General features: G+C 37.2%; 1 protein-coding gene across 1 annotated transcript in view; it reads left to right on the top strand.

Moving 5' to 3' along the window:
* The window catches only part of LOC136858261 (fibrillin-2), a 529944-nt gene that overhangs the window by 322741 nt on the left and 183083 nt on the right, over positions 1-24120 (top strand). Inside the window, exons 17-20 of the mRNA XM_067137663.2 lie at positions 926-1095; positions 9583-9718; positions 18022-18363; positions 21804-21929. Of these exons, the coding sequence (XP_066993764.2) occupies positions 926-1095; positions 9583-9718; positions 18022-18363; positions 21804-21929 (774 nt within the window). The remainder of the gene's footprint in view (positions 1-925; positions 1096-9582; positions 9719-18021; positions 18364-21803; positions 21930-24120) is intronic.

Raw genomic sequence — 24120 nt, 5'->3', positions numbered from 1 at the left:
GCTCAAGGCTTTTTTGTCCCCACCCAATGGACAAGTCACCATCAACATGTGCCTTCACTCCATATGAACACTGCAGAGAGGTTTGGAAGTGAATCCAAGCTTTCGGCACGCAGTCTAGTGACTAAAAATTATATTACCATCTCTCCTACCCTGCTGGCCAACATACTGATGGCGAAATGTTTTCGACCAACTGGACTCGAACTGGCGCTAAGCATGGTGTCATATTATATAGACTTGACACCTTAACGATCGTGGCCACCAAGAAGGCTATAATAATAAGGTTATTTGTTTTATGTCCCACTAAGTAATTTTATGGTTTTCAAAGGTGCTGAGGTGTCAGAATTTTGTCGTACAGTAGTTCTTTTGTGTGCCAGTAAATTAACACAAGGCTGGTGATTTGAGCACCTTCAAATCCACCATATTGAGCAGGGACCAAACTCACCAACTAGGGCTCAGAAGAACAACATATCTACCATCTGAATCACTCAGACCACTGTCGGCAGCCCTGAAGATGGTTTTCTGTGGTTTCCCATTTTCACACCAGGCAAAATGCTGGGGCTATACCTTAATTAAGGTCATGGCCGCTTGTTTCCCACTCCTAACCCCTCCTTGTCCCATCGCCACCATAAGACCTATCAGGGTCGGTGCGACGTAAAGCAAATTGTAAAAAAGAATCACTCAGATATATAAAACATGTACCTCTCAGGGAAAATTGAACTCAGAAGAGGGAAATGCAGTTTTTGAGCTAAGCTCACAAAATCTCTTTTAAAGGAAAATCATTCTTCTATGAGGCATTAACCCAGTCTTCAGCTGTTATCTTTTCTTAAAGTGTGTAGTTCATATAATTTAATATCTGTATATCTTGAAGAAACAATACACTTCTCAATCAAAAATATTTTTCAGCTAATCATGTTGATTTGTTCAGATAATAGGAGAGGATCATGTTGGACACGACTTTTGGGTGGACGCTGTGAGAACAACTTGCCACATCTCACTCTCAAGTCTGAATGCTGCTGTACAATAGGCCTGGCATGGGGAAGCCCATGTGAAATGTGCACTCATCATCAATGTGACTGTCCAAAAGGTTATGCAAAAGTAAGAAAATTTAGTATAAATCTCTCTCATCTTTTTCTGACAGTAATCATTCATTTCATCGTGTCCTTTCTCAAAGACAAAACATAATTTCAAGTTGGTTATGTATACTGTCAGAGTGTATTTTGGTGTAAAACTTGTTTGTGAATCTGGTGATATAATTTGCTATTTACTTACATGCATGCCATAAATATGCAATTCAGATAAGCTGCAGGTTTAATGCCGGAAACGCATGTTCCAGTCATAAACAGAATTAATTATTCCTTTATAAAATTTTCCTCATTTTAAGGTTGCCACAATGGACAAAGCATAATGAAACAATGAAATGTGTAATTTCAGCTTGCAATGATAATTTTGTTGGTTACATTCTTCTTATAATGTTGTTAAATTACAGGAGTTATAGCATGTAGCAATGATTTCTGAGCAATGAAATGGAACCTCATAAAGCTAACAAAGAAATAGTTTGCAGTTCTGTAACGTCTAAATTAATCTGGTTCCAAAAATCTACGATGAATTGAGGAATAGTCCCTCAAGGTCCTACCATTAATCCTATCACATTAATCCTAACAGTATGAGAATATTTTAACACATGATGTTAGTGGTAGTTTATTATTATAAAGGAAAATATAACTAGATGACCATCCTTTCTTAACTCCTATAAGATAAGAAGAAATCTGACTCTTCAAAGACTGAAGGTATAAGAAAAAGAAAGGAAAGAACGATGAAGCAGTAAAAATAACATACTGATCTTTTTTTTAAATCCTATTTGTTTTATGTCACACTAACTCTGGCAGTATGAAATGAAATGGCGTGTGGCTTTTAGTGCCGGGAGATCCCAGGACGGTTTCGGCTCGCCAGGTGCAGGTCTTTTGAATGGGCACCTGTAGACGACCTGCGTGTCGTGATGAGGATGAAATGATGATGGAGACAACACATACACCCAGCCCCCGTGCCAGGGAAATTAACCAATGATGGTTAAAATTCTCGACCCTGCCAGGAATCGAACCCGGGACCCCTGTGACCAAAGGCCAGCATGCTAACCCTTTAGCCATGAAGCCGGACACTCTGGCAGTGATGGGTAAGGACAGGGCTAGGACTGGGAAAGAAGCAACCATGGCTTTAATTTAGATTTAGATACAGCCCAAGCTTTTGCCTGGTGTGAAAATGAGAAACTATCTTCAGTGCTGCCGACAGTGAGAAGACAGAAGAAATTGTATGGTATTGTGAAGTAAATGAGATCTGGTAGGAAAAAACAATTATGAGAGAAAACTCTCTTCTTTCTGAGTACCCTCCATACCCTATGCCTTAGAACACTGTCATAACCCGTTGCTATGTAAAGGAATGTCAAGATTAAATCTTTGCCATACTCCTAGCTTTTCTCTATTAGCTGTTGCATTGTAAAAATAAGGTCAGTTGTCATCTTGCTGTTCTGGAAACCATATTGTCCCTCTTCCATCTGTGCTTCCACCTTTGATCTAAATCTTTTTTTTTTTTTTCAATATTCTTTCAAAGATTTTTAAAACATGATGGATTAAGGTAACTCCTCTACAATTTCTGTCTCCTTTTAAAAATATTGGGACAATGATACCTCTATTCCATTTTGCTGGCACACTCTTTTGTCACCAAATTGCTTTCAGCATTCTACTTAGCCAATAGATCTCCATCCGTTCAGCTGCTCTTGTCATTTCTGTACTAATTTTATCGCCCCCTGATGCTTTTCGTAATTCATTTTCTTTATTGCCTCTTCTACATCAGACACTGAGATCTCTTATTTACTCTTATTCCTCTCTGTGTTCTGTTCCCTGTGTACTCCAGTATATGTTCCATAAATTTCTGAATTATTCTTTCCCTCTCCTTTTAACTTTATCTACCTCTGTCAATAGTTTCTCATCGTTTCCTGATAATATGATCCTCATACTTGGAAGAGGAACAATATGGTTTCCAGAGTGACAAGTTGATAAGTGACCTCATTTTTGATATGTGACAGCTTGTAGAGAAAAGCTGGAGTACCTATGGTAAAGATACCTTCTCATTCCACCACAGTTTCATTTTTATTCTTCTTATTGCTCAACCTAGGGTCTCTTATACACTCATAACAAATACTTCTTTTCTCCTCATCTTCTTATTGAGGACATAGTCAATTAACAATTTTTTTTCTCCATTCTCCTTTGCTGTATCTTATTATTTTCCAGGAGCTGGTCTTCCTAAACTATGATTTGCAACATTTAGTCCATTCATCTCACATAAATCAACCCTTCTTTTTCCCATTGCCATAAAAAGCCAACCAACCCTTCCTTACCCACAGGGGTATTTATATAACTTTTCTTCCAGTTCCTCCAGAAATTCTTCTATGTCCTTATTCTAATTTCCTGTTTGAGGCGCATACACTTGAGTAAAATCTCTCAGTTCACCTTGAATTTTGATTCGGACTTTTATATCATATTCTACCTCCACTATACTGTTTTTAATAATTACACCATTCTTTGCTTGAATACCTCCACTCCAAAACAACTTAACAATTTAACAAATACTTCTTCTTTTCTCCTCATCTTTTTATTGAGGATGTAGTTAATTAACAATATTTTTTTCTCCACTCTCCCCTGCTGTATCTTGTTATTTTCCAGCTCCAAAATACCCAACATGTCAATATCTCTACCTTCCATGAAATCCAATATTTCTTCTGATTCTTTAGTCACTGTTAAGATATTAATGGTCCCTATTTTTATAATCTTCTCATTCTCTGTGCTTCATTTCTCTGGTTGCCTATTTTCCATATCACCTCAGGGAGGAGAGAAGTATGCATTACTTCAGGGGTGTCCTAGCCTTTGTCTTGTACCACATATACAGTCAGTAGCGGCACGTGGTAATTAGAAGTGGGGGTGGGGGAAAAGAAATGAACTGACAACAAAAAGTAGTTGGATTCGTGGGATATAGCCAGCTGGAGGCAGGGGGGCATGGTATATGTATCAAAAATGGAAAAAGGAAGCTGCAAAGTGGTAAGTTTTTTATGGTCTCTGAGCGAATTTCGACAGAGAGGTAAAGATAAAAATTTCATAATGTTCCGTATTAAACTGTATCACAATTAAATTGAAACAAGAAACAAAGTGGTTCAACCTATTCAATACAAGTAAATAAGAAATGTAGTGTTACATTCTTATTTGGTTAAAAGCGGTACCGGTTTCAACCACCAATCTGGGTCATCATCAGCTGATTAAAAATACAAAAACAATGCATAGGAAAGCAAAAAATTAAAGGATAAGTCTTTCACAAAAGCAGTTCAAGAAGCAATACAAGACAATAGGGATTAGCACTGCATGATTTTAAATCATAAAATCCAGAAGAAGTCGAAGATCAGTCACTTATATGTAGCAAGGCGCAAGTCCCTGAAGAGTAGCAAAACACACGCAATATCCGGCACTGTGCCTTAAAATGTTTACGAGAAGAGGTGAACAGTTCATTGAACAAGCCTGCAAACACTGCCAGGCGAGAAGTCACAACACGATTGAATAAATTTGAAGTCCTAAAATTGTAACATTACATTTCTTATTTACTTCTATTGAATAGAGAGGTAAAGGTTGACAGTTTTTTTTTTTGTTTGCTAGTTGCTTTACGTCGCATCGACACAGATAGGTCTTATGGCGACGATGGGACAGGGAAGGTGCTAGGAGTGGGAAGGAAGCGGCCGTGGCCTTAATTAAGGTCCAGCCCCAGCATTTGCCTGGTGTGAAAATGGGAAACCACGGAAAACCATTTGCAGGGCTGCCGACAGTGGGATTCGAACCTACTATCTCCCGAATACTGGATACTGGCCACACTTAAGCGACTGTAGCTATCGAGCTCGGTGGTTGACAGTTTACCAACTTAAGTGTGATAATAATAGCTTTCTGAGATTTTGAAACTATTCAATAAAACTTTCACCAAAGGAACAATATTACACATATATTACAATTAAATAGACATATGGCATAAATATACAATTAAAAATCATTTAGTAATTCACTATACACTTAGAAATGAACAGACACTAAAGAGACTTGCAGGCTGACGAATGTGCGCAGCAAGCGGGTGAATCATGCCTTTGTGTCCATGACTTTGGCAAAAAAAAGTACCCCTGGTACCCTTCCTCACAGCACATGCAAAGTCTGCACTACTTGCTGTGGCGCTATACAAGTCGGTTGACTGCGACGAATTACATTTTATACGTATTTCCACTAATCATTTTTTTAATAATTGAAGAAAATAAAGGAAAGAATTTGCTGATAAGATACCGGCCCCCCATCGCCCCCCACCCCCCCTAATCACCACTACTGTATACAGTAGACTTAATTTTAGGTTATTAGTACTGATGAGGTTGCCACTCTCATAGACATTTTAGAAAGCTACTTCCAGCACATATGTGGGGGTTAGAAGCCAAGGGGTATTAGTTCCAAAAATATACTTCTGAAAAAAAAAAAAAAAAGAGATGCAAAGTTTTTATCCTATTATAAATTCTGATGGACTTTAATCAAAACAGTATTACTATAAATTTTTTGTATGTAGTGTTATGCATTTGCAAATGAAGTCTTAAGCAATAATAATTATTACCCTTGACATTTTTTTTTTTTTGTGTGTGCAAGCCTGCAATCATTTGCACACTTTTACTTCTAACTCAGTCACTTGCACCCCCTTTCCCTTCAAAGAATTGCAGGTTTTGGTTAATTTTATGTTATCTATAATATTTTTACTGTCACAAAATTATAGCATTTAGTACTGAAAAAAGAATAATGTTAAGTATGGTATCAATGATAAGTATGATACTTTAAATATTATTATTAAACATTTACTTCCACTGTTGTCAGAGAAGATGGCACTGCAGCACAGACATTTTTTTTTTTTTTTCCTTCTGTCAGCCATGCTTGAGTGTTTTGTAAAATTCATAGTAAATTGATGGCAAATATTTGTAGAAGAAACTGTAAATCATAGTGATTTTCAGTGGTAAATTTTGGAGCTCTTCATACAAAGTTAATGCACTGGTTGTTGGGTGTCCAAACTTATGTTTTTTCATGTCATAAGTTTCAAACTCCAGAGCTTCCATTGAGTGAGCACTTGTAGTAAAGTGGGATCCTTCTTTAAAGAGATCAATTGAAATCTGCTGATACCCACAACAGTGTCTTTTAGGGACTCATTCATGTTTCCAATTGAATGGAAATCTTCAGTAGTCATTCTAATTACTTGAAACTTGTGATGCGCCTTTAGAAGTGCATACACCCAATCCTCAAGTTTTTTAATAATGTTATTTGCTTTACGTCGCACTAACTACTTTTACGGTCTTCGGAGACGCCGAGGTGCCGGAATTTAGTCCCGCAGGAGTTCTTTTACGTGCCAGTAAATCTACCGACACGAGGCTGTCGTATTTGAGCACCTTCAAATACCACCGGACTGAGCCAGGTTCGAACCTACCAAGTTGTGGTTAGAAGGCCAGCACCTCAACCGTCTGAGCCACTCAGCCCGGCATCCTCAAGTTTACTCCAGCTGACTTATTGTAAGCACTTTGAAGGCAATGAGGTATAAGTGTACTTGTCTCTCTACTGCCAAACAAAATAACAGTTTGGTGAAGTGGGTTTGAAATAACGTACTGGATTGCAGGATAGCACTTGCACTGTTTTGCCACCAAACAAATTGGTTCTACCCTTACATTTGCCGATACTAACTCCATTTCCCCCTCAAATTTTGGCACTTGTATCCCTTTGCTTCTAACTTCCTCATATCTAAACTGCTCCTCACATGGACTAGAGATGCCTGTCCTGGGCCAGTGACTTAAGTGTTAGGCCTCTTTGAAAAACAAGCTTCACCATCATCACAGAAGCCTGTGTAACCACTCCACAGGAATACAGTACAGATTTACTTCTTCCATCACTTATGCCATACTGAAGCCCACCCTCTCCACTGTACATGCCATTGAGGTCTTCACTCATAACCCAGATGCTACACACCAGGTCAATGTCCTCTGGCACGTGCATGGGCAGGATCGCAACACTCTTAAGTAGAGCTGCTTCAAGAAGAGGCTCTCTACCTGCTACCTGTCTACAATACCTTATTGTGTTTAAATACCAGCATAAAGTCCAACTCCATGGCTAAATGGTTACCGTGCTGGCCTTTGGTCACAGGGATCCTGGGTTCGATTGTTATCTGATCCTATAACCCATAAGTACTTACAGTGATCCCCATGAGGTACATTGACCCCATCAACACAGTAATTAAAACAGAGAGGACTTTTCCTCTTGGTGAAACCTACAACCTGACTTTTCATCTCATTTATCATCATATCATTGTATGCTGTCCATCTCACATCGGCTAGCCAACTTTATACAAATAATTTTTCAGTTTCCTGTCAGCCCAGTACTTTTTCATTCTCTCTGATCTTATCCTTCTTTCTTCATAGGAAATCACCCTTCCTATTGTCTGTTTGTTGATTCTGATTTGCAGTCTGGTTTGTTGTCTGTGAATTTCTTGATTTTGTCGGTTTTGTTTCTTAGGTCTTCCACTGTAATTTGTAGATCATCCATATCTTCCTTGATTTCTGTAATCCACTTAATGTTGCACTTACTATTCCACACTTTTTCTATTATTCTCCTGATGATCCTGTTCTCTGGTGTCCTGATTAGATGTCCAAAAAATGAAATGCGTTTCTTCCTTGTTGTGCTCATTACTGGTTCTATTTCCTTGTAGACTGTTTCATTAGAAGCTATTCTCCAGTGTCCATCTTTTTGGTATGATTTGTTGATGCACATTCTAATGATTCTTCTCTCTATTTTGTCTATTTGTGCAGTGTTAGTTGTTTTGAAGATGGTTTTGCTTGCGTATGTTATTTCTGGTTGAGTGACTGTTTTGTAATGTTTTAATTTTGTTGCTATTGACAGCCCCTTTTTGTTGTAGGTATTCTTGGTAACATATTGTGATCTGGTCAGTTTATTTATTCTGTTATGCCATGCTGGCTTTTCATTAAGGTTATATGTTATGATTTCTCCCAGATATTTAAATTTATCTACAATTTTGATTTCTTGGCAATTTTGTTTATGAGTGGTGGGTCAGTAAACATGATTACTGTCTTTTCAAAAGATATTCCAAGACCAATTTTCTGTGCTATTTCCTGTAGTGATATAACTTGTTGTCTGGTTTCCTGAATATTGTTGGACAAGAGAGCAAGGTCATCGGCAAAACCTAGGCAATTTCAACTTATGTTGTCTTTGGGTCTTTCAATTCGGATGTTCTTTGGGTTACTCTTGTACCATTCCCTCATTATATATACCATGACACAGTTGAACAGCAGTGGTGACAAGCAATTTCCTTGTCTTAAGCCTGTTTTTATGATGAATGGCTCAGAGAATTCCCCTCTGAACTTGACTTTTGATTTAGTGTTTGTTAAGGTGAGTTCAATCAATCTGATTAATTTTGGATGGGGCCTGAAATTTCTTAAAATTTTCAACGTTGAAGGTCTATGGATACAATCATAAGGGTTTTTTAAAGTCCACGAAGGTTATTGCAAAAAGGTGCAAATATCATACATCAAGACTCAATCGATGTTCACCAAGAAAACTTTTATACAAATATTCTTACGAAATAAGGAAATATGCTCTCAGACTTTCAAGACAGTGAGAAATTAGTTTTTGTCCTCGACTCAATTTAATCTGCTCACACATCATTCAACGTTTTTAGATTCAGGGGACTCTTATCAAGAGGATGTATATACAAAGTTTTAAGACAAATGGTGCTATGTTTTTAGGTTTAAGTTATAAGTTAATATTCACGGATCATGTTTTTAATCAAGTCATGCCTAATTTGTAAAATTTATGTACTCTTTTATGCATTGTTTTTGTAACCTTTTCATTGTATGTTTTTTCTCTAATTTTATGGTTGATGATGATGCACACCAGCATCGAAACCAGTCCTAAGAATAATAATAATAATAATAAAATGTTATAAATTATTTTATAACATTGTATGGTATTGAATAGGTGGGCCTTTCTTGTTCCCATTAGATTCTTGGTTCAATACAGAATTAACATGAAGTTTTTAAACTTGTATGGGCATAAAATTGAACATGTTCTCGGACACTCCCAGCATTAAAAGCCATACGCCATTTCATTTCATCTGCATAAAAGTTTTTTTTTCTCTTTATACTTTCAAAAAGGAAATGGCAATGTGTGTAAAGTTTGGGAAACTGAAGTATCTTTCCTTTATAATTGGTGGTGCTGGTTATTCTTGTTTTAAGGGGTTGAACAATGAGATCATCAGCTCACTAGTTGAAGAAGTAAATGTTCTCCAACCACTTGAAGAATGAGTTTATCAGCTACAACAAGGAAAATGCCATGAACCCCAAGGCAGATTACCAATAATCATAAACTCTGTAGATGATATATTTAATAATGAAATGTTACTTCATTATATATGAGTTTTAGATGTTATGAATAAGCCCATTTACAAATTAACTGGAATTGTTTTTCTTGGTAGGTTGATGGAAAGACATGCACTGATGTAAATGAGTGTGATTTGAATGCTGGAGCTTGTCGAGGTGGAGGAACCTGCGTGAATACTGATGGCTCATTCACCTGCATTTGTCCTCCTGGACTAACTTTAGATGCAACCGGTAAGGTTAATGAAATATATGTGAATAAAATAATAATAATAATAATAATAATAATAATAATAATAATAATAATAATAATAATAATAATAATAATAATAATAATAAATTAATATTTACCCCAGTTTATCCTCTTGAATATCAACTTTATCGTCATACTATGATCTTTCCTACCTTTAAAAGCTCCACTTAAGCTTATTCATCTACTAATATCGCTCCATACCATCTCTCCCCTGACAGCTCCAAACATCCTGCTTAGTCGAGCTGCTCATCTCCTTACTCCCAAGTCCTCCCAGCCCAAAGTTTGTAACATTTTTGAGACATTACCAGTACTCTTTTATCAGAAATCAAACAGAAAAATGTGTGCTGCTTTTCTTTGGATACTTTTCAGTTCTTGTTTCAAATAATCCTGATATGGGTCCCATCCACTGGAACCATACTCTAATTGAGGGTCTTACCAGGGACTAATGTGCCCTCTCCTTTACATCCTTACTACACCCCCTAAATACTCTCATAACCTTATGAAGAGATCTGTAACCTTTAATTACAACCTGGTTTATGTGTTTCCCCAATGAAGGATTACAGCAAGATATAGCAGATATTTTAGATTCAGGAGGTCAATTGGACTGTATGGCTATTGACCTTTCCACGGCTTTTGATAGGGTACATCATTGGAGATTACTGACAAAATTAAGACTATTGGACTAGACAAAAGAGTGGTTGAATGGGTGGATAAATTTCTAGAAACTAGAACTCAGAAAATTAGAGTAAGTGAATTGTTATGTGATCCTATAACCCATAAATACTTACAGTGATCCCCATGGGTACATTGACCCCATCAACACAGTAATTAAAACAGAGAGGACTTTTCCTCTTGGTGAAACCTACAACCTGACTTTTCATCTCATTTATCATCATATCATTGTCTGCTGTCCATCTCACACAATGTCGAGGTCTTTTTCCATTCGCTTACAATCCTGTAACTTATTTACTACTCTACACAGTATAACATCATCTGCAAAAAGCCTTATCTGTAATTCCAGTTCTTTACTGACATCATTTATATAGAGTGGAACCTCAATTCTCAGTTTTTCGAGGTACCATGAAAATAAAGCGTACAACACGGGAAAATGGAAAACCCGGGAATGAATGAAAACCATCAATAATTTGGCAAAACATCACAAAAATGAAATACATACCGTATAACTATAATCTTACAAAAACTCCTAAACCAAAACCAAACTACAGCCCCAATGGGCCTTTGCCTGCCAAGCGACCGCTGCTCAGCCCGAAGGCCTGCAGATAACGAGGTGACGCATGGTCAGTGTAATGAATCCTTTCGACCGATATTCCTGGCACTCTACACTAGGGTCGCCATCTCACCATTAGATAGCTCCTCAATTAAAGGTAATCACATAGGCTGAGTAGACCTGGAACCAGCCCTTAAGTTCAGGTAAAAATGCCTGACCTGGTCGGGAATCGAACCCGGGCCCTCCTGATGAGAGTCAGGCAAGTTAGACCGCGAAACCGGCATCAAACATTAATTACCGGTACGCGAGTTCAAAATCTCGATACTTTATATTCAGTTTTACAGGGGAATCTTTGTCAGTTTTCCATGAAAACTTCTTTCAGTTCAGCAACTTTGGTTAGCCAAACTCTTCGAAAAATCTATTAACGCCAAGCCAAATGTCAATCGACCACAAGTAGTTTTTAATTCTCGCATTTAATAAAATAAATCATATTAGATACAAAAGTGTCCAACATGATGGCAAAATCCCTTCTTTTCTTAATATCTTCTATTGTAATTTGGTCTCCGGTATACTGTTCACAGTCAGTTTCTAGGAATCTTGTACCGCGTAAATTAGGCCTAAATCGACTTTAGAGGTTGTGTGAACTCAAGAACATGGTTTCAAATGTAAGTATCGATTCTCAAAAGTCCTCGAATGTATTATATTCAATTCTGCCCATCACTAATCCAATCAAATTGGAAATAGGAGAAAGAAATATAATCAAAACTTCAGAAATTACGATTATTCGTGACACTGAGCTCAGCTGGAAAGCGCGCTTGCTGCACGTGTCAGTACAAGTTGGAAATGATACAAACCATTTAAATGTAACATGGGCAAATAAAACAACTGCAGTTTTTGGCATTTTAACATGAAAATGTAAAATTCCCAGTCTTACATTAGTCTCCCATGGCTTTTTTAAATGTAAGGTGCAACGTCTGTTCTAGTCTCGATAACATAATCGCGTACGATACAATGATATTAAAATACTAGATTTGTGTTAAGAAGGAGCAGTTTCGCTTCCTGCCTGAAAGCCCAGTTGCTATACAGTGCCCCAAGGAAAGTGCTGAAAACCTGTTCAGCAATACAATAGAAAAATTAAAAATACATGGTAAACATCTAATTGTGGACATAATGTGGACATTTTATAAGTGCAAATATTTGACAAAACTCATTCCGTCTTCAAGTAGGGTGTCGAAATGTGCTGTCTCTCCTTACAATTGTTGTGGCCACTCTCTGCTTTATGATTTCTGAGATTCTCTAAACAATATCACCCGAATGCGGTGCTAAGATGGTCCCTTATGCAAATTCACCACAGATCACTTTTCCGGTACGGTACAGTACTTGCTCTAATTATTGCAATGACGGGGCGTTAACACCAAGATCCATAAATATGCCATAGCCGTTCTTTCTTGAGATACAGTTTATTGAAGAACGCTTCATCGAGCATTTAGCGTTGATGGGACTGAAATTTCTGGACGGTTGATCCGGAAAATTGTTTCTTTGAGGAACGGATAATGCAGGATTTTTACAACGTGATTTAATTATGATGTTTGCGGGACCATGTAATTTGAATGCATTATCCGGGAAAACGTAGTTTATGGGAACGGATAATCGAGGTTTCACCGTACATAATAAAACATAAAAGTCAAATAATACTGTCCTGCTTTCTCTTAATTGTTACAGGATCAGATAATACTTCACCTGCTCTTAATTCTCTGAATTCTAGAAATTTTCTAGAAATTTAACCACTTATTCAACCACTCTTTTGTCTTGTTCAATGGCCCTAATTTTCTACCCTATAAAAAGCCTTGGATAGGTCAATAGCAATACGGTCCACTCGACCACCTGAATCTAAAATATTTCCTATATCTTGCTGGAATCCCAGAAGTTGTGCCTCACTGGAATAACCTTTCTGAAACATGAACTGCCTTCTGTCAAACCGGTTATTCATTTTGCAAACGAGCCTGATATAATCAGAAACAATGCTTTCCCAGAGTTTACATGCAGCACATGTCAAACTGACAGGCTTGTAATTATTTGCTTAATGTTTATCAATCACCCTTTCGCCTGTATACTGGGGCTACTCCATCAACTCTGCATTCAATTGGTATAGGTTCTTCATGTAAACAGAAATCGAATATTTCAGATATGGCATTATATCCTTTATCTAGCATCATCATTATCCTTTCCCCTTAACCAGCTCCTGTCAGGTCAGGGCATTTATGGCACTTCTCCACCTTCCTCTCTCCTTCCACCATCCCTCTTCCATCATTTTGTCCTAGACCAGTCTTCTTGCACTCCTCTTTATTGAATCGATCTACTTAGTTCTAGGTTTCCCTCAAACTTCATCTCCATCATCTGTTTTTGTATTCTTTTCTCCTCCATCCTCTTTGCATGCTCAAACCATCTTAGTTTACTCCAATCAATTCTCTCATTTAGGTTTTCCATTCCGACCTCCTTTCTCACATATTTGTTTCTCATTCCGTCTTTCTTTGTCTTTCATATCATACAGTACTTCTTAGGTATTTCATTTCACTGGCCTGAATTCTATTCTCTTCCCTACCTGTCATTGTCCAGATCTCTGCTGCATAAGTTAATATGGGTGCATAATACATTTTGTACGTTATCTTTTTGCACTTCCTCGGTACAGTACGTCCTTATTTCAGATTGCTAATCTCAATGTCCATCCTTATATTCTACATTAATTCACTCCCTAGGTACAGGGTCTTTCACTCAAAGTGGGGCCGGCCGGTGCAGCGCAGCGGATAGATGGGCGAGCTAAGGTCAGACGAGTACATGGCAACTTGCTAAGCTTATTGCTGGGAGAGCGCCCGTATGAATTGCATGTAAATAACAAGCACACATAATAATGCATAATCAAAGTAAAATAATTTCTCACCTTGTCACAGAAGATGTTGAAAATGTCTCCACCTGCATCTACATATTTCTGGCTTCATCTTTTCATTCATATGCATTAGTTCATCTAACAAGATAGACTCAATTTCTCTCACGATATTTTGTTTGAGTTCATCTAGAATGTGAGAGTTTGTTGCATAAACCTTATTTTTCAATTTTCTCCATAAATAAAAATCACAAACCATAAGATCTGGGGATCTTGTGAACCACAATGGTTTACTAATTACCCTCTTGTCAAAAATGTCCTCAATTAAACTTAATGACTCGTTAGCCGAATGCGCGGTTGCCGAGTCTTGCTGGAAATATCCAGATTGGCATTCATTGTCTGTCAATTGTTAAAAAATGGTACGAGAATGTCATCGCTATATCTCTGCCCAGTGATTGTGGTTTCAAAAACTATAGGCCCTATTATCCTGTCCGCACTTACTGCCGTCAACACTTCCAGCTTCACACTCTAGATGAACTCAAACAAAATATCACGAGAGAAATTGAGGCTATCTCGGTAGATGAACTAATGCGTAGGAATGAAAATTTCCTTTGATGAAGCCAGAAATATGTAGATGCAGGTGGAGGACATTTTCATCTTCTGTGACAAGGTGTGAAATGATTTTACTTCGATTATGCCTTATTATATGTGCTTGTTATTTACACGTGATTCATCGGACGCTCTCCCAGCCCCGAGCCCAGCGAGTTGCCGTGTGTTCGTCTGACTTTCAGCTCGCCCATCTACCCACTGCGCTGCGCCGGCCCCAGCCCGACTTTGAGTGAAAGACCCTGTATTTGAAACTGTCAACAATTTCAAGGTGTACTATAATCTTTAGTATGTCACCAAAAATCTGATCAGTCCCAGTTGATTTTCTAGTTTTCAACTTATGTATCCTTTTGTATGTATCTTTATTATCATAGGTAAACTTTAGTACTTCGCCAGTATTAGTGACCTCCCCTACCTGGACATTATCGTTATATCCAACTATCTTTACATACTGCTGACTGAATACTTCAGCCTTCTGTAATCCTCATATATACACTCCAGTTGTTCATTCATGATCCCTGGAATGACCTTCCTGGAACCTTTTTTCTGCCTTAGAATAGGCCTACTTATACATAATCATGCATTTTTAACTAAAATTCATATGACTGCAAAGTATGCTTGTCATCATGTTAATCTTAGTTGATGTTTTTGCTAAATTCAACTTTCTGGTAAGTTCCTTTAATCTCTCCTTACTTCTTCAGTCATTCCTCACTCTATTTCTTTCTAACCTCCACTTTTCTTTATTTCTGTGTTATAATATACTTGGTCTTACCCTTTCTTTACTACCTTTAACACACTGAGCACTGGCATATTTGTAACATGTTAACTGGTGTATACTGAGAATTTTAGTCATATTTTGAGGCTTTATAATTTCAACACTTTTTGAGATAAATGTATTACTCTTGTTGTATCTGAATCTATAATTATCTGACTCAGCACTGAATTCACTTAGTTCCTTGATTTTTGAAACTTTAATATGAAAGGGGACCAGAATATTTATTATGATTTTGAGCTTTTTTTATGTTTTTATTTATTTCAAATCATGTTTGTAATTTTTTTTCATATTTACATGTAACATGGTTGCATTAGTATTACTATGCTTATATGAGAGGAAAACGGTGTGATTAAGTTTATTAGGGTTTCTATTGCGTTGTCACTGAGAGAATCAAGACACCGTGGTACCATTGTATGAACGAGCGGGAAAATGAAATGCGAGGAACACATCCTTGCTACTCTTCATTACAAGCATTCATATTCTGTCCAACAAGGGTCAGTGGTCCCATCAAGCAGCAGTATGTGCAACTGTAATACTGTTATTCATGTTTACTAGAAGAGACATGAACGTATTTCCAGCATCTGATGATTTATTAATTAAGAAAGCAAAGCCCGAGTGCTGCTCACGTACTGTATATGCCAGTAAATGAGGGAGCCCGAGCAATGCATAGCACCATGTTCAAAGTGTTAAAGGTACATAATTATCTTTTTTCACCCTCCTCGACAATTGCTTTAAACTCATCCCATAGGCTGCTTACAAATATTCTCCCATGCCTCCCTTATCAACCATATGGTATTGCCTAATAATCCTACTTTTATAAGCTTTCTTTCTATTGCATTTTTTTAACAACAACAAAAACATCTGGTGAGCCAAACTTGTCCTTGGACACTCCTGGCACTATAAGCCATACATCATTTCATTTTAGCACCATGTCTAAAATATTTTCCCCTCTAGTTGGTTCCGTCACTTTCTGATTCATCTGTTCTTGACAGATTAACTTATTTACCATTTTTTGATCATGCTTTCTGACATTCACATTACCTTCCCAGTTAATATTTGGTAAATTGAGATCACCCATTACAATGACGTTCCTTTCTGTGTTGTAACCCACATAGCTGATTATCTTATCAAATAATTCTGCATGAGCATCTACGCCATCCTTGCCATGTCTGTACATCCCTTAAACATCAAGTTGCCTATTATCGTTAGAATCGTAGAATTTCATGTTTCTCATCTTTAACTTTTTCATAGCTTACAAAATTTCTTTTTGACCAGTATTGTTCCAGTCCTCTCTCTACAGTGAATACTCCAGCTCTGTGAGAAATTTTCTGCATCCATAATATCACTTCTCAGCTATGATACAACACCTATTATAATATCTTGTAAATATACATTAAATTACTAGATTCTATTCCTCTCTTTACAATACCTATATGGTTTAACACTAAAAAGTTCATGTCATCCTTATGAGCTTTCCAGCACCCCCTATACTCTCATCACTGCTGACCCCCTATACTCTCATCACTGCTGCTTAGTCCAGCCCATTTCCCTGAATGTACCTCCATATAACTCTTTTAAACAATTTCCATAACTCATACATACCAGTGTAGTTCAAAAAAAGATCATCTGAGCATAAATATCTATCTTCTACCCATCCATTAGGATCTACAAACCCCTCACCCGATTTCCCACATACCCACTCCATAGTCCCATTTAAATCCTCAATCACTCTCCAATCATTATCCCAATGATAACAATCTCCATGCCCGTAAACTTCTTCTGTGCAGTCATAACCAGATCCCATACATCACCGATTATGTTGTACCAAAAATTAAGTTCCCAGAAGGAAACTAACTGATCACTGTTACACTGGGGCAAAACGCTGGTAATTTCAGGATTGAGAAGGCCTAAAGTGGCTATTCCTGCTTGCCTTACATTGTTGGTACCAACATGGAAAATGACTACCTTCTCCTTACCCTCCTCCTTCCCTTCTACTTTCCTCAACATCTGCCTTAACCTAATTCCTGGACAACACTACCTTGGCACATACTTTCCCTAGATATGTAGCAATAGAATCACCCATGACCAAAGAAAGCCTCAACTCTATCTGCCTCCCCTTCTCTCCTGATCTCCCTTAACTTCCCTGATGGTTGCAGAACATACTTCCTCCTCCTTTCTCTGCCTCTCATGACCCTGTTTCACCTCCGTCTTCCTATCCTCTACTCTCTGTTTCCTTCTCCTACGGTTCCCTTTCCTCTTGCCTCGTCCCTCCTCTGTATCACTTCCCTGTTCCCCATTTTCCCTCTGCTGTTCTACCTGCAGTGACCCATACCAATTCCTGACCGATACTTGTGCTGGACTTGCTCCCTAAAGAGAACCCTTAGCCCTCATTTGCCTTCCCTGTAAAACATTAGCCAACCTGTCTGCCACAACTTCTCCTATTCTTTCCCCTCTCTCTTGCCTACGTACCATATTCTGTACATTCATTCAGGGAGACCTGCCTTCCTTCTTGTCCTCTGCTAAAAGCCTAATTATCTCCCTCAAACTTCCAATCTCTTCCCTCATATTCCTTAATTCCCACTCACACCCACAGTCCTTACACCTGCCTCCCTCACCCATTCTTATATCTTCTTCAAGGAAATATGAGATAGTGCTAAAAAAAATTTAATTCCACTGAAATGTAATTTAATTGGAATATTGTATAGGCAATTATGAACTACAGTGTCAGAAAATGTGTATCATAATTAGAATGTATATTCTGAATTAAATTTATTTCTCAAACTGATCTTTCCAGGAACTCTTTGTTTGGATACCCGTGAAGAACTCTGCTATATGGAATACCGACATGGTACCTGCAGTAATGCACTGGATGGCAATTATCCACGCAACATATGCTGTTGTTCTACTGTGGGAAAAGCATGGGGCACTTCGAAATGTGAACCATGTCCCAGGCCTGGTACTGCTGCTCACCAGGAGTTATGTCCTAAGGGCCCTGGTTTCCTAGACCGTAAAGATATCAATGAATGTGAGTTCCCAGGAATGTGTCAAAATGGGAGATGTAAGAACTCTGTGGGTAGTTTCAGTTGTCGCTGCAACCAAGGATATGCACTTGATGAGCATGGAATCAAATGTGTTGGTAAGTTTTACTTGTGTACTTTCTAAATAGAAGTTGCGTTTTTCTCTATACATTTATTCATTTTGAAACATTAATACTTTTGCTGCTCCCAGGCACTCTGTAGAGATTTTGATGGGTGTTTATGCCATATAGGTTCACAATACTGGTGTAGTAAGGATTGTGAAAATAGAAGTGAAGATTCACAAAGTCTAATGTAAAATATTTCCTTTAATAACCGAATGAGTATTCTCTTACTGATGAATAAACTTGCCTTTGCATGTAAAAATATGACTTTAATCTTAGCTGCAAATTACTAAGCAGAAAGCTGAGAGACATCCAGGTTTTGATAAAATTTAAACCATTGTCTTGATTATAACCAAGTTTTTATATTTCCTAAAATAGTGTAATTTATACGTATATCATGATGGCTGGAGTTGTTATAGTATTTTTTTAAATTGTGTTGTTGAACAAAGAAGGTACTACTAAGTTGGCTAAAGTACAAAAATAATGCTCATTAGCAAAAATATCTTAATTGACTGGGCATTAGAGTATCAGTATGATTGACAGGGAAGAGTGGATATTGTATTGCTGTAGATCAGGGTTTCTCACTCCAGCTCCATGGCTAAATGGTTAGCATACTTTTCAATAGTGTTCATGATAATTACTTTTAATCTCACCCTCTCTTTTAGATATTTCGTTTTCAAAATGGAATATTAGAATATCCATTGGATCTGAAAATCATTTTTCTTTGATTTAGATTGATGCTTGTACAGCTCGTATTGATAAATATGATAGTGTAGCTTTTAGGCTTTGGCCATGTCAAGAAAACAAGGAGGTATTCTGTACATTTAGTGAAACATCAGACTAGTTTAAGTCTCTGCAAAATATAAAGAATTTCTCGTTTTCTTGACAAGCAAAAGCCCAAAACCTACTATACATTATCATGTCTATCCTTTTTCCTTATTTCTTCTCACTTAACCATTATCGTTACTGTACCGTATAGTATTTATTTTGCCACTTCTCCCAGAGGAGGTGCCCTAGGTTTTCTTCTTTATTTCAGTTTGTGGGACAATTTTTGGAACAAATTCCTCATTCCATTCTCCAACTCAATTGTCAATACAATGATTATATTAATCATTTAACCTTTTCCATACATTCCTGTAGGTCCTTCCTGAAAATTATACTTACTCATTTTTGAATTTCCATACGTCACTGTAAAACAGTCTGTATCCATTCATCAGTGCACCTTCTTCTCTTCCCCTCCACTTGGTATCACTTAACCCAATCAATCTCAGCGATGCAGTCAACTAGTCATTGGCCTTCTATTCCTAAGCTTGTGGGTTTGATCCTGACTGAGGTTAATGGCATATAAGGATATTAAAATGTGTCTGCTCCAAATTGTTGGCTTCCAGCTTGTTAAAGAACTCCTGCAGGACTTCGGTGTCTCTTAAAATCTATATAAACTAAAGGAACGTTGCTGCTGATGATGATGATGATGACGACGATGACAATGATGATGATGATGATGATGATGATGATTGTTATGATTGTTGTTTAAACAGGTCTAACATCTAGATAATCATCCCAAGGAACATTGAACAAATGTCACCATTGTCATTTTCATCCTACGATCAACATCATTTCTTAGCACAGATTTGATTTGGCTATATCCCTCTCCTTCATTGATCAATTCTTTGCCGATCATTCCCAATTTAAGATATTTATTAGAGTGATGTTTGATATTAGTTGCCCACTTTTCACAACTTCCTCAGTTTTCAAAGAGCTGTGCATTGTCTGCAGAGAAAGTTCTGGCACTGTCCTTGTCACCACATATATATTCTTCTTTTACAGCCTATTTATTGCAAAGAAGTCATCATCTTACATGCATTTTAAAGAGTACTATCGAGATAGGGATGGGTTCTTGATATCTTCGATATCTTGATACTCAAGAAGTATTGATATTGAATTATACTACTATAGATGAGCTCGATACTTTTTGATACTATATTAATAGAATACTAATATTTTTAATTAATATTGTCAACTTACCAGAAGTAGCAGGTTTTAAGGTGGCTGCAAAGAGCATGTGTCAGAATTATAAGTTTCAGAATAACAAGTAGCAGGTACCAGTATAGCAAGAAATTAGGCTCATCTATAGCTCTACTGATCCCATATCAAAAGTAAATTTTCTCTGAATTTCTGCAGATGTTCTGGTGCCAGTATGTCTGAAGTATAAATTTCTTTAAAATTCATGCACCAGGGCAATAGAACATGCTGAATGTAGCTGGATGAAGATATTTTTGAATGTGATATTACACTCATTTGCAGCTTTATTAATTTCAGTTTGGACTGCTACAGAAAAACCATTCTCTGCCTACAAAATAACCTAATCCTGAGTAACTGAGTAACAGAGACTTTCAGTAAACAAATGCTGTTGTCTAGGCCTATTTAAACTCTCATATCACAAGAAAAGAAGCAAATTATTGTAAACATGTCAGCATCTGTAGCATGAAACCTGATTTTGATTTTTAGATTACTATTTTAAAATTTAAAGTAAGTTGTTATTTTGAAATTACAGAAGCCAGTGTATTTTGTAATCTATATTATCATCATGGCATTTGTCACATTTGTAAAAAGATATTCTCTTGAGGAGGAAAGTCTTACTACACTAGTAACCTGAAGAAACATATCACCTCAGTTCATAAAATTGCTTTTAATGGATATGAACATAAAAAAAAAAAAAAAAAAAAAAAAAAGTTGAAACAGTGAAAGTGTAAAAAGTGAAGAAATGGCATTGAAAGAGCCATTCATAATGTTTAATACAACCATCAGCAGTTCTAAAAATGATTTTGTTTGTGGTTTCCTATTTACTTGCCTGGCAGATTCTGGAGCTGTACTTAAATGAAGGCCAAACATCCTATCTCCCCAGTCCTAATAAAATAGTAATGTTATTTGCTTTACATCCCACTAACTATTTTTATGGTTTTCGGAGATGCTGAGGTGCTGGAATTTAGTCCCGCAGGAGTTCTTTTACGTGCCAGTAAATCTACTGACACGAGGCTGACGTATTTAAGCACCTTCAAATACCACCGGACTGAGCCAGGATCGAACCTGCGAAGTTGGAGTCTGAAGGCTAGCGCCTCAACTGTCTGAGCCACTCAGCCCGGCTCAGGTCCTAACTCTCTCCTACCATAGCATATTCAAAGACTTATCTGAGTTAGCACAACATTAAACACATAAAAAAGCAGAAAATTATTGACCTTAATAATATATTTCTTCTATCATCAATATATGTTTTATGTATTTAATTATGAAATCTTTACAAACAAATTTATGGATAAAATTGATTCATGGGTAATTCAAGCAAATAAAAGTTTACATTGTAAATCAGATATCCACTTATATATTGCATATACAGTAATACATTACTTTCTGATTGAATATTATTGAATGTCTTGCAGATATTGATGAATGCAACATCATGTTTGGAGTTTGCGGTGATGGAGAATGCCGAAATGTGCCAGGCAGTTTTACATGTGACTGCAAGGAGGGCTACGAGAGTAACATGATGATGCAGGTGTGCATGGGTAAGCAATTGGGGACTGGTACATGGTAGTAGATACAGTATTTAATTTCAATCATAAATAACAAATTGTTATGACTTGAGTAGGACGGGTACTAAGTATGATTTGATAATTGACCCTATACCTAAAGCTAAAAGTGATCATTTACATTTAAACTAAAAAAATGAAACAAGGCAAGGCAGCTGGAATTGATGAGGTCACCATAGAAATGATAATAGCGGCAGGAGCAGTTGGTCTACAGTGGTTGTATAGACTCTTCAGAGTGATATGGAGATAAAAGACTGTTCCAAAAGAGTGGACAAAAGGGGCCATTAAACTAGTTTTCAACAAAAGGAGACAGGAAGCAATGTGAAAATGACAGAGTAGTAACACTGATACCTCCCGCTGGCTCCGTCCGCAATGTACAAAGTATGGTGTTGTTTGTTACTATCCTCGCGGATGTATTTGCAAAGTTTTGAGTTAATGAAATAAAGCACATGATCTGCTGTGGTAATAGAATGTAATATTGTGTCAACAAAACACTTGAAAATACATCACACAAAGAAATTGAATTAAACGTTCTTGGAACAACACTATGTGCCAAACTGTTAAAAAGTCCTTCAAATGTACTCATAACTTTTCTCAGAATCTACCAATTTAAGTAGTTATTACCTCAAAAGAAAGAGCTTAATCCACTTAGTGGTTTTAGACCAAAACAAACTGCGTACCTGAATTAGAACGAAAGATATGATTGCTTCAATGAGAAGTTGAAAAAATGAGATGTCAAATTGAATTTGCACTCATAACTTTCCTCAGAATCAACCCATTTGAATAGTTAAGCACTGAAATGAAAGAGCTTGATCCACTTAGGTTACAACGAACTTCGTACCTCAATTAGAACCAAAGATATGATTGCTTCAAGGAGAGAAAATTTTTTAAAAATCAAATAGTTTGAGGAAGGCAGAAGTTAAGTGATTTATAGTACCTGAGACAAATCTGTGCATGAATACCTTTCAGTTTAAAAAAAAAAAGAAGGAAATTGACCGGACAGAATGACTGGACTGACTGACTTTACTTTTCATTAAGATCCTTGAAAGAATCTTGGATAAATGAATAAGAGACATAGTAGAGGGAAAATTGGCAGAACACCAGTATGGATTCAGAAGAGGCAGGTCCACATTTGACCCAATATTTACATTGCATCAAATGATGGAAAGGTATTGGGAATATGAAAAGGACGGGGTAGTAATGTTTCTAGATATTGAAAAGGCATATGACAATGTCCCAAGGAATTTGGTATGGAAAGCATTGACAGAGGCACAGATTGGGTATGAAACAATGCAGATTGTAATAGCATTGTATCAAAATTGCAAAACCTGTGTTAGAATCAGAGTGGGTCAAACTGAATGGTTCAGAGTTGAGACAGGCTTAAGACAGAGAAGTGTATTGTCTCCCTTACTCTTCATTATCATCATGGATAGAATTCTACGTAATGTCACGGAGAAGATGATGGGCAAGCAAGTAAAGTCTATGCTCTTTGCTGATGACATTGTAGTTTGGGGAGATAATGAAGAGGAAGTACAGACACAAGTTGATTTATGGAATGAGGAGATAGAAATTTTGGAATGAAGATTAGTACTGCGAAAAGCAAGACGTTGATAATGATAGGTAACAGAAAATCCAGGGGAGTGATAAAAATAGGAAATAAACCAAAGTAGAGAACATTTTTTAGTATTTGGGCAGCATGATGTCACAAGATGGAAATTTGGATGGAGAAAATGATTTAAGAATACAGTAGTCTGCAAGTTTCTACCAGTGTGTGAGAGACATTGTATGGAACAAAGGTGTGCCAATGAAGTGCAAGAAGGTTCATCTTATTATAAACCTATACTGATGTATGCTTCAGCAGCCTGGATTTTGACTAAGGGGAACCAGTAAGATACAAGCAGGTGAAATGAGGTTCTTGAGGAGCATACAGGGAAAGACAAGACAAGATAGAATACGAAATGAGGAAATAAGGAGAAGTGTGGGAGTGTGTATACTTCAAGAAGAGATTGAAATAGCAAAGCTAAAATGGTTTGGACATGTGATAAGAATGCCAGGAGAGAATACCAAAGAGAACATTCATGGATACAGAGACTGGAAAGAGGCCTCGGGGACGTCCTAGAATGAGATGGAGGAGCAAATAGAGGAGTCAATAGCAATAAAGTGCTAG

The sequence above is a fragment of the Anabrus simplex genome, chromosome 1, assembly GCF_040414725.1.
Source record: "Anabrus simplex isolate iqAnaSimp1 chromosome 1, ASM4041472v1, whole genome shotgun sequence".
Classification (NCBI taxonomy): Eukaryota; Metazoa; Arthropoda; class Insecta; order Orthoptera; family Tettigoniidae; genus Anabrus; species Anabrus simplex.
Note: the sequence above shows the minus strand (reverse complement) of the source record. Positions and strands in the feature narration are given on the sequence as shown.